Source organism: Vipera ursinii (genome assembly GCF_947247035.1).
Source record: "Vipera ursinii genome assembly, chromosome: 1".
Classification (NCBI taxonomy): Eukaryota; Metazoa; Chordata; class Lepidosauria; order Squamata; family Viperidae; genus Vipera; species Vipera ursinii.
The window spans coordinates 269,580,657-269,593,268 of record NC_139512.1 but is presented as its reverse complement, the minus strand read 5'-3'; the positions used below and the strand labels follow the sequence as shown (position 1 = coordinate 269,593,268).

Sequence of the window (12,612 nt, the reverse complement as noted above, 5' to 3'; positions counted from 1 at the left end):
TATATATTGGAGCTTTATAGAAATATTTGCATTAACTGCTGACCGCTTCAGTTTTTTTCATATTTTTAATCAGAATTTATATGAATAGAATGCTGTTACTTTTCTTTTCAGGAGTACTTGAGCTTTATCTTACAATTCATTATGCTAACATGAAAATATGTAATAATTTGTTACAGTTCATAATTATTTATACGAATATGAGTGAGCTGTATGTTTAATAACATACAACATACAATGATTATCATGAATGTGTTTGTTTGGATATGCTATATCTAAACACATAGAAACATACACATTTTTCTACATTTGTACATTTTTATTAATATATAATAAGATGCCAGATATTGGGAGAGATTCTGATCTTTTTTATTAAATTTTTAATTAAGGGTATCAATGGTGATAGAATTTTGTTAATGCTATTATCACTAGCTACACTGAAGTATATTCTATTTTTGAAGAAGAACCTATAACTTTTCTTTTGATTAACTGCTTATAATGGTATCTTTTCATTTTATCTTTCCTCTTATTCATCATAGTATTGTACATATCAAATATAGCACACACAAAGGAGCAAATCTAGTTGTTATATGGAGCACATTTAAAACATCTCATGGTTCCCAGTGAGTGAGAAGGGGAGAGAGCAGAGCCTGTTTATAGCCTGAAATGATAATCAGGTGGAGTAGGGGGAAAAATTCACACAGATTACCCGCTCAGTTATAGGAGAATCACTTAAGGAAGGAATTACCTACACAGAATCCAGATTCTCGTATTGTACAGCATTTCCCTGGTCATACTGAACTTTTTAACCATTACCAAACTGTTTATGGGATAGTAGTGTCAATGTGTCATCAAAAAGAGCTCAATAACTTTAAAAATAGGTTGTACATTCCCAATATTTCATTCCACATTTGTGGTTATTGTCCCAATTTGGGATTTTTTTTTGTATTTTCATTCATATAACCCTATTTCTGGTATGAATTGACATATTTGAGGAACCACATTAACATGGATAATCCATCATCTCATTAACATTTCAACTCATTTGGACAAATATATGCCACAAATATGAACCAATTTTCTATGAACACAAAATCTTTTTTACATCTTCTTGGAAAGGAATTATTTGTGTGTTTTATGAAAATACAGTTTACATTATGTCAGACTGAATGGGAAAACTCTACTGTCTCTAAATAGTATAGCTAATTCAAATCTACCACTTCTGAATAATGAGTGAAAACTTATTTGCTCGAGGTTAGTACTCTCAGGAGACTATCAATTGACAATATTAAAAAAATTCAAAACATACTTTCCACTTAATTTATACTCACATTATTTTTAAGACCACTGTTTCAAAATACTTAGATTACAGTAATCTAAGTAAAATTAAAAAAAAAACTTTTTTAAAATTTAAATATATTTAAACATATTAGGCAGTGATTTCTCCTGTTCATTTTGTTGGATTTTGTTTATTTTGAAAAATCAGTTTTTAAAAAATAACAGTTCGGTAGATTCAGTGTCTTTTTTTTATGGGCAGCAAGACTTATAATAAAGAGATACACAGAGATTCCATGTTTTGCTTCAGAAGCAAGGATCTAGCATCTCAGTGGAGATAAGTGGGAAAGCAGAAATTATCTGCACATGGAGAAGATAATTTGATATGATCTCTCTCTCATATTTTCTGATCAAACTGTAATTATTTGTCTTCATTAGATTTTTACAAAACAATCTCCATGGATTGAATAGGAGAAACAATGTAATTTGATTGTCGCAATAGTCTCCTCAAAAGTTCTTGAATTAGTAAATGGAATGGTAGTGATTAGAATCAGATGCTAAAGTTCTACACTTCGATCATTGATCATTTTAATATGGTATAAAAATGCATTTCTAATACATTTCTATTGCTTTAATGTTTCTATTGCTAAGCATTGTCTAATTTAGCACAAGTAATTCTAAACTCTATTTCTACATCTAGCAGATAGACATTTTTTTCATTCTACATCTAGCTTCATATTATGACCTACTGTGTTTGACCTCACGTCCACATGGGCAGTCCCGGTCCATGAAGGAATTACATAAAAAATGAGTAAAAAGATATTTGCTACTAGGAGTCAATGTTGTTTTGAACACAATACTTTGATTTGCTTCTGGTGCTATACTGGTCAGAACAGTTTCATCAATTAATATATCCACTGCATTTTGAACATCTGTCTTGTGATTATGGAATATCATTCCAATGTTTGATACGTTTTCATCAAAATACTTAGTAGATTCATTCAACAAAAAAGACTGAACCTCAGTAACTACTGAAATTGTGGCTTGTTCCAAAAGGGAAGAAGAGTTTACTATTTTTTCATATTTCAAGTCTTCAAAAGATGAAGGAATTATCTGGTCATAAAAATCAGTCACACTAACATTATTTGAATTTAAAGAAGACAATCCTTTCGTAATGGGATCATCAACAGACTTGCTAGAACTGTGATGCACTTTCCAAACAACAGATTCTTCTTTTGAAACAGTGACTTTTATTTTCGTATCAATACTATTGTGAGCCATAACACCAAACTCTTCTGCATGACCAGGTTGAAGAAGTAGAATGTCTTTGCTTTCTAAATTGTTTGGATCATTATGTTCATTTTCAAAAAGGTATGTTTCATTCATGGCACTTGTCTCCTGAACTAGCTTCTCATTCCACAAATATTCTGAATCAAGAAAATATTGATCAAGGTTATTTAGAGGATTCTGTGAATTTGAAGCATCTGAAATCATTAAAGTTGCTGAATGTTTGCCAAATTGTGCAATTGTTCCACGACTATTAGTAGGCAATATTTCTAAAGGCAATGTCCTTATGAACAGATCAGATATCTGTGGATGTTGGTTTTCAAAAAAAGCATTATTTATTTGTGAACGCATTGTACTTTCCATATAATCAGAAGCACTTGTAAGGTGACTAATCTGTAAATCTGTATATACATTATGTGCCAGTTCCTTAAAATGTATTGGACTTAGTGATAAAACTTTGCAGGTATCTTCTATACAGGAAGATTCAAAAAATGGTGTTGCTGATATTTCAGCAGATGGAAAAAAAGTTATTAGTTGATCATCTGGGATTTTCTCCATAGCCTGTTGCATGGTTAAATTGGCAGTAATTTTTAAATCATCAGTAAAGCTTCCTTGTAATATGTCATAAGTACTTATCTGTAAATGCAAGGAAGGCTGAATCAAAGGTATTACTTGGGAAGTTAAAGGGACATGCACAGCTGAAATATCATTTATTGATCCACTTTTGTTAAAAAGAGGGTCTGATTTTGTTGCTATTCTTTCAATAACATCTGAAATCCCTGATGAGTACACTGCAAAAACTGAACTAAAATTCTCTTCTGTTATGTTAGTAAAAATATATAACTTTGAAACATTATGGCCTACTAGTGTATTATAAGGAAGTGTTTGCATGGTGATATCATCTATTTGTGTAGGCGACATGAAAAAAGACACTGTTTCTATTAGGGAAGAATATGGTTGATTAAATGAGGACAGCCATCTTTCAGTAGATTCTAGACGATCATTAACCATAGTCCAAAATGAAGTACTTATATATTGTGTTGGAAGACTTGCATCATTAATTGTGAGAAAAGAAATGTCATTATATGCACCGCTAGATATATTATTTTCTATATATCCTACTCCAGACTTTGACTTGATATCTTCCAATAGAAATGAAAAAGAAGATATATTATTATTGTAAGAAATGAACTTATCTGGAAGCTCAAATTCATCTTCTAGAGATGAACCTTCCTGTTCTTCTAAATTATCTAATTTCTCAGTGAGAGAATTAAATGCAAAAAAATCACTTTTTAAAAAAGATCTATTGTATGTTTCTTGATATAAAAGTGAAACAGTTTGCTGAATTTCAGAATTTCTGCCTCTTGCTTTTGGTAAATGTGATGATAAATGTAATTCTCTACTATATTCCACTGACATGAAGACTTCTGTGGGATGGATTCTTGGCATAACATCTGGAAACCAGGCTTTCATGTTTTGTAATGAACCAGAAGGATTTGCACTATGTTTAAACATTTGTTTTTTAAAATGTACTGAATTATAGTCCCTTACATGATTTAATTTTGTAGTCTGTAAATCATCTACAATGTAAAAGCCATTCCTAAGAGAATCCTCTTGTAGAAATCTCTTTGTGGGCTGCAAGTAGACACTTTCAAGTGATTCGTTTAGTAAGCCAAGCATTGCTTCTTTAACTAATTCCTTAGGGGATGTATAAGAATATTTATGAACAAGAGAAGGAAGGTTTTCTTCTGGAATTCTGGAAATAAAATACTCATAAGTTGCATTTTCCTTCCATGTATTCAAAGACTGCAAGAAATTGTTAGCATGTTTATACACAGAAGAAAATGTGTAACTGATAGGAGATAACATCCACTGATGGTCTTCTGTAAGTTCAAAAAAAATGTTCTTGTTCACCAATGAAGGAAACAATAAGTTTGATTTAGAATCTTCTATCTCAACATTTCCACTCTGTTGAATATGGAATCCTAAATTCCTAATGTGATCAAATGGGATAGTTGGTGTTTCCTGTGAAATACTACTCTCATTTAACAAGCTCTCAGAATGTCCTGAAACGTTATTAAAGTATGACACCTCGATGGAAGAATTATAATTTATGTTTACTTGTTCTGTGAAAGGGCCCAAGCTATTAATTTGCATTTCTCTAGAAGCAGATGGTATCACCTCAGGAGTTATTGTGATGAAGTAACTAGGTGCACTTTTTCTCTCATTTGTTGTAAATTTACTGGTGTGTAAAGGCCTCTGTTTTACAGGCCAAACTATTGGGGTTGATATAATTCCTATGTTTTTGATGCCTCTTATCTTAGAATCTTCTTGCCAATGTTGAATAGGTTGAGAAGAGTCAGCTGAATTTCTCTTGACTCTGAAGACCACTGTAGCAGGACTTTTCATTTCCTGCAGGACTGTACACATTAAGTCATTCAATTAATAAATGAAGTAAATTACTTAAGGAAATTACTTTGACATTAAATATAGCTCAGAGATTGATTATGAAGATATCAATTATTTCAGCAGGAACTGCTTTATATAGACTGAGTTCTGATAAGCAAAGATTAAAAAAGAAGTTTAGGCAATTTATTCTTAAATTGTTCATTATACAAAACTGCTTTCACTGACTTAAATTTTTGAAAAAGTGTATAGAGGACAGAAATATGTTCAGTCCTGTTCCTATCAAACTTTTCTTCTACGCAATTACTGTTTGTGCATGAAGACACAGAATTCTCTTTGAATGAGCTCCCGATCGTAAATTCTATTACATGATCTACCTGTGAAATATTTTTATTCTTACTCCATACATACCCCAAGTTTTGCTGTACGTAACTCTCTTGGTCATCTCACCCTTGTACCTATAGAGCTGTTTGTTGCTTTCTGTATAATTCTGTATCTAATTTTTATTTCATTTATTTCATTGGCATCCAATTGAAATTGAAAACATTCAACTCTAGAATCTGACAATGTTTTAAAGCAAGAGTAGACAAACTAAGAGACCACTCTTGGTCCTCTCTTCTCCAACCTGTGTATTTCTTAAAATATACATTATCAGGGTCTCTTGAATATTGCAACATTCTACGAGAAGTGTCACTTTTCATGCTTCTCTTTAGGAGAAAGGTAGCAATCACTTTCAGGTTGATTTGGATTGTTCTTAACAATGTTACTTCAATTAATGACCCCAAAGCAAAGTTTGTGAATAATTTTCTATTTTTCACTAGCCCCAAGAGTGCTCTGGACAACCACTCCTACAGAGAACTACATGAAGATTGCTTTTGTAAAACCGTTAGTATTTGAAGATTAATAAAAAGAATCAAAACAGAAACATGAAATCTTCTAGAAAATCTTCCCCCCCGCACAGGAAATTTTGCTTATTCAAAATTGTTATTTGACAACAATCCTCTTTAAACAAGGCTTTTTGTTTTGATAAAACAAAATCTGACATTTGTATATAATGCAAATATGCTCAAAAGATAAAATGATGTAACCTATCAAAGAAAATATAACATTAAATGTCTTACCATCCGTTATTTTATCGGTTCTGTTAGTATCAGGCATGTTAGTGGTAATGGTGGGTGATGGAGTGGTTGCACTTACAGTAGCTGGTAACAAAGATGAAAAAGAATTGAACTTATATGGAACATGAATGTTAATAAGGTCAGGCAACATGAAAAAACAAACAGAGGAAATGACTTTTAAATGACTGGATCCACGTACAACATAAATCAACACATATACATTTTTTTGTGTTAGACTCATTTCAAATTCCAGTCTGGTATATATGTTTTACAAGTCTCATTTGATCACCTACAACATTTGGCAAAACAATGCCTCCACAAACAATTTAACAATAGTGTATGGGTGAATTCATGCTTAAAACCTCTCTCACTTTTTTTTATCAAATCATGAACCGATGAATGACATAAATTACTATATACTATTTCCTGCTGACCAATGTACACAAATGTGTTACTTGGCTTCTTTGCAATGGCTGCAACAAATATACTAATGCAGATGTTGATCATTAATGCTATTAGCTATAATGGAGATGAACTGAACTAATACGGATTGTAATTTTATGTGAAACCTACTATGTGAAACCTATTTTTTTTAAAAAAGTAACATGAATTTTTCCTCAGAGTTTTGCTACAGTATACTATGCAAACAATATATTTCGTTAGTTAATAAAGCAGATATTTCAATCCTCAACGCATTGTTTGCAAGTGAGCCACTGACTTGTAAGTTTAATATCAAACCTGTCAGCTGAACAGGACTATTTGTTTGAAATGAAATACAGCATAATCCACCTGTGAGTATGAAAATTCAAAATAATATTTTCTTAATGACAAAAAAGGAGCCTTTATGAATAGCATAAAATCTGCCTTGCATCTATCTGCCAATTATGTCAGCTTCTGATTAATGCCCGCATAAATGACCACAAGATTACTTTTTCAAGTTGCCTCAATTTCAGATGTCTTTTGTATTGGCAATCAGAGAGTACCACTCATGATTGAAAATATTCAAAAACAGATACCTGCTAGTCTTTTAAGAACATCAACAGATGGAGACATTCTATTAAAAAAATAAGTTAGTATGACTATATTTTTGAGAAAAAATGGATTAAATAACAGCTCAGTCTAAAACATAACTGCTGCAATATTTGTTTAGTAACTATTCCTATTCATAGTCTGAACTGCAGAACTGCATGAAATCAAAACATTTTTTCCTGCAAGCTCAGAATAAAGAGCCCTTATTTAAATAGAACCAAACTTCAAATTTTAGATAAAATGATGGGAATTTCAAATCAGTTGTTGCATACTTGCTTTTCACCTAGGGTCGTGATAGTAGATAGGACTGTAGTCTATCCTGAATAACATCTATTAACCAAACTACAAGAAATTTGTCTGGGATGATTTCTTTAGACATATTTGAAAACATTGAAGATATTAAAATAATTCCTGAAAGGAGGTAATGGCAACTGACCTATGTTCTCACCTGTGCTCCAACATTGGAAGTTTTTAAGAAGAGACTGGACAGCCATTTATCTGAAATGGTATAGGGTTTCCTGCCTGAGCAGGAGGTTGGACTAGATGACCTCCAAGGTTACTTCCAACTTTATTATTATTATTGATCATCGCAGTCAGCCAGATGTTCAGACTGGATTTGGCATTTTTGTCTACCTATCGAGTCCTTACCAAGGACCTGGGATAGGCAGATGTGGATGTTTGATGGTATTACAGATATTGGCGCAAGATGGAAGCAGTTCCTAGTAAGGCCGCCTTTTGCAATTGTCTAATGGCAAATTTGTCAATGCCAATGGTGTTCAAGTGGGGCTCCAGTTGTTTTGGGATTGCACCCAAGGCGCCTATTACTATTGGTACTACCCTTGCTTGCCTTTGCCACAGTCTTTCTATTTCTATTTGTAGGTCTTTGTATTCTGTTATCTTCTCTAGTTCTTTCTCGTCTATTCTGCTGTCTCCAGGCACTGCCACATCCACTATCCAGACTTTTTTTGTCTTTCTTATCGACAATTGTTAAGTCCGGAGTGTTATGTTGCAGGTGCTTGTCTGTTTGAATTCTGAAGCCCCAGAGCAGTTTAACTTTATCATTTTCTATGACTTTCTCTATGTTATGATCTCACCAATTCTTGCTTACAGGCAAATGATATTTCTTGCAGATCTTCCAATGCACCATTGTTGCTACTTTGTCATGCCACTGCTTGTAGTCAGTCTGTGTGATCTTCTTGCAGCAGGTTACCAGGTGGTCCACTGTTTCTTCAGCTTCTTTGCATAGGCTGCACTGTCTGTTGCTGTCTTCTCAATTTTGACTTTGTATGCATTTGTCCTTAGGGCTTGGTCTTGTGTAGCCAGAATTAGTCCCTTGGTCTCTTTCTTCAACTTTCCCACTCTTAGCCATTGCCAGATCTTGTTATTATCTGCTTTCCCAGCTATTTTTTAAATGTACTGGCCATGTAGTGCTTTGTCTTCCCATGCCTCTATTCTGTTCTTCATTTGGTCTTTCTTGTAGGCCAGTTTGGTCTCTCCAGTAGTCAGTAAGCCCTCCTGATATACTAATTTCAGTGCATCTTCATCACTGTCCTTCAGATATTCTTCCAAAGCCATTTTTACTTCTTCAACCATCTAATGTACTTGCAGCATTCCACGTCCACCTATTTGCCTTGGTAGATAGAGTCTGTCAATGTCACTGTGTGGAGGAAGGTCATGATTCATTGTCATTATTTTTCTGGTCTTCCTATCCATTGCTTTTAGTTCTGCTTGAGTCCAGTCCACTATTCCAGCTGTGTATCTAATGACTGGAATTGCCCAGGTGTTGATTGCCTTCATGGTATTTCCTCCATTGAGTTTGGACTTTAAGATCTTCTTCACTCTCTTGATGTATTCACCTCTAATCTTTTTCTTGACTTCAGTGTGCTTGATGTTGTCAGCTTGAAGGATACTCAAGTATTTATAGTAATCTTCCTCATCCAGACTTTTAATGTTATTTTCATGGGGCATCTTGATTCCTTCAGTATGGTTGCAGTTAGCAATTTGAAAGTTGTTGGTAAGCAAGTAATTGGCCTGTAGTTGCCTGGTGTTGCCCCTTTTGCTGGATTTTTCATTATTAGGTAGGTTTTCCCAGTTGTTAGCCACTTTTCAATTTCTCCTCCTTGTAGTATATTGTTGAACTGCTTGGCAATGAGTGGGTATATAACAGTTAGATCTTTCAACCAAAACCCATGCAGTTCATCTTCTGGTGCTGACCAATTTTTGATCTTCCTTGCTTTTTTTCTACCATTTTTGTTGTGATTACTAGTTCTTTCATTTCAACTTCTGTTTTATTTGCGTCCACCTCTTTTAACCAAGCTGCATCTTTGTTGTATTTCTTTGGGTTATCCCATATCTGCTTCCAGAACTGCATTGTTTCTTCCTTGTCAGGTACTGACTGATTCATTACAGTTTCTCCATTGATGGATTGGTAGAAACGTTTCTGATTGGATTGAAATTGGAGGTTCTGCCTATAATTTGCAATTCAAGCTTCGTATCTACTGATTTTCCTGGCTATAGCTGTTATTTGCTGCTTTATTATTTCTAGTGCTTCCTTGATATTCCTTGTTTCTAATTGGTATTTCTTGATTAGATATTCTTTGGTCTTCTTTTTCTTCAGCTTTTCTTTCATCTGTTCTAGCTTGCTTTCATGTGATCTTAACTTGCTGATCTTATTTTCTAGTCTAACCTTCCATTTTTGTGGTGCACAGTTTGTTTGCTTTTCTTCTTTGTTGATTTTGCATCCCAGGTATTCAGTTATAACTGCAGCTGTGCTGTACATTAGTTGGTTTGTTTCTTGCAGTGAATTGGTGCTTATACTTGATATTGCAGTATTTGCATCTTTTAATGCTTGTGCTAGCTGTTTCTTTGGAACAAGCTTCAATGCAGGCAGCCTTATTCCGTTGTTTTTGTGCTGTTCTAGATGATCAGTTATTCTTTGTTTCAAATCTTTTATTTCTTTAGAGGGCTTTGTTCTTCCTGAGGGAGTGCCTGATTTCCAAATGAGAACAGCTGTATATCTCTGCTGGATTCCTTCACTGCCAACTCCCCCTGGCTTGCCTCTACATTCTGAATTACTTCTGGCACGGCTTTGATTTCTTTGCCCTGGGTAAACCTTTGCAGTTCGTCCAATTCTGTTTCTGTGAATACTTTATTTCGTATTATAAATTGGCGATGATCTGCTAGTCTCTGTTCTGTTATTTCTGATTCTGGCTTTTGTTCTTTCCAGAACTGGCACATTCATTTTAGATATCCTCTTCTTGTTGGACTTGATCTGTAATAACAGATCATTATTTCTTTGTTTTCAATCACTGTATATTTGCGACGGGTAAACACCTTTTCTTCCAGTAGTTCTGCAGCTGCTGGCCCTGGTTGCTCAGCCAACAGTCCTGAGTCCTGTAACCCATTTTTCACCAGATATCCAGGAACTCCAACATCTAGCACAGACCTTGTTAACCCGGGCAACATCAGAGCCAGCATGGCATTCTGAAATTTACATCTCACCATTATTTTTTATGGGAGAGACACTCTATGTCTGACTCCTCTGATGAGACCTGTCCACTATGGTTGTTGATGATGATGATGATGATGATTTCTAACTGTTATTCTATTGCTTTATGAATTACAAAATTGTTGGGTATACTTCATCCATCCCATTTCGTTCACAAATTCATGCTCACAATTGCTTTCTACTTCCCAAATCTCACCATTAGATTTTTTTCAGTGCTAGATTAGGACAACAGAAAGTCACTAATCTTCAAGAGATTTCAGACTCCCATCACACACAGACAGGACTGTTCAACAAAACACATGTAGCAGGACATTAATAAAAACTGAACTTCAATCTTGCAATTGCTACCTGACTATTCCATACCCGCCCCAGCTGCATATAGCAGCACCCTGTCAGCATTTTCTTCACCCACTTTGCAGTGTAGTAAAGCCTTCGTGATTAAGTAAAAAAAACCAAAACAAAAATGTGAACGGAAATGTAAGTATGTCTGTGCCAGAGGCTCCAAAATTCCAAACATTCAGATTAAAATTCTTCACTAGTAATTTCACAGATAATATAGCTCAAACCATTCCTCTAACTGAAATAATTTAGTACATTATTTAATCTCTCTCTCACAAAGACACACATCGGTATTAAATCTAATAACTGTTTTGTGAATGCCTACTAATATATTATTAAGGCATTCAATTTGTATAAACATGGCTTTATAGCTATGCGACTTGTCTCACAAATTGTGTCATTATGAATCAGAAAATTAATGAAATCCTCATGATCTATTATCCTTTCACTACTAAATATTAAAGGAGATATGCAGTGATGCGGAATCAATGGTAAAGATAAATGGGTAAAAATCTCATGGGTAATTCAAATCTAGAACTATCTGTCCCACAGATGTTCAACTAACAGTTTTGACACCCTCTTTCTTTTAATATATAAATTTTACTGAAAGGTTTAACAACCATATTAAGAACTAATATAAACCAAAGTATTAAGAAAATTCATAAAAAGATAGAGAGAAAATGAGAAATAAAGAAAAAACTAAAAGTGCAGAAAGAAAAAGTAGGAGAAAAAGAAAAAAAAGACTTTGATATATTTCTAATGTCTAAGTTTGATTTTTATGAGCTGCATAATATAAGAAAATTTTAAAAACCCAAAATAAAAAAAAAGCTTTCCTAACTGCTTGGTCTATAGAGGAATAATATGGGTTTTCTTCTTTCTTTTCAAAAAATAAAATCCTCCCACAAAAAGTCTATGTATAACTTTTATATTACACAGAATAAAACATTAAGATAAATTACCACAAGTCATACTGCAGTGAACGTATCCCCTCTTTTCTGGAATACTTTGTTAGATCGCTGTAGCTGAATGCTGTGATCCATTAGTTTGTTCATACCCTTGTGTCAAAATAAACAGTACACTTCTGAAATATACTATAGCAACAAACTGAATGAAAGGGGGGAAAAATAATCTAGAACCTTTTATACCGGAGGTGTTGGTTATCTAAAAAATTTAAAATATGTAATAGAAAACATGTTATTTTTCTTTTCCATATCTGATTTATCCACTTCTGTCTCAGCTATCAAATACATATATTATATATGTATACTGATCATTTAAATCTTAAAAGGTAGCAATAAATTCCATCCCAGCAGACTAGTGTTGGTTTCTTACCTCGGCAAAGGCTTCCTATAGTGGCACAGCTAGTTGGTTCAACTGTCGGCAAGGGGACAAGATATGAGCCTTTAAAAAAAAAGGAAACACTGTAAACAAGACTTATCTTTTAATGGGAAACTCAATGAGATAGCTAAAGAAACTGCTTTAGTAAATACAATGTAAAGACAAAAAGTGTTAACAGATCACTGAATAAAACAAATGTGCTGAACATTAACAGTAGATACTATGGGGTCTTTTGGTAACTCAGTAAAGGTTGAGGGGCTAGCTTGACACTTGTGTTTACAAGTGTAAACACAAACATTTGCTGGCTTATTCCCA

General features: G+C 33.8%; 2 protein-coding genes across 4 annotated transcripts in view; both read right to left on the bottom strand.

Moving 5' to 3' along the window:
- Positions 1 to 12,612, bottom strand: part of LOC310643865 (uncharacterized protein) — a 707,877-nt gene that overhangs the window by 379,300 nt on the left and 315,965 nt on the right. The gene's annotated exons all lie outside the window — the stretch shown is intronic.
- Positions 1 to 12,612, bottom strand: part of ADGRG6 (adhesion G protein-coupled receptor G6) — a 114,624-nt gene that overhangs the window by 58,245 nt on the left and 43,767 nt on the right. For both annotated transcript variants that reach the window (XM_083368253.1, XM_083368254.1), the window contains exons 5-6: positions 12,292 to 12,360; positions 6,087 to 6,167 (exon numbers count right to left, since the gene is read on the bottom strand). In XM_083368253.1, the coding sequence (XP_083224379.1) occupies positions 6,087 to 6,167; positions 12,292 to 12,360 (150 nt within the window). The remainder of the gene's footprint in view (positions 1 to 6,086; positions 6,168 to 12,291; positions 12,361 to 12,612) is intronic.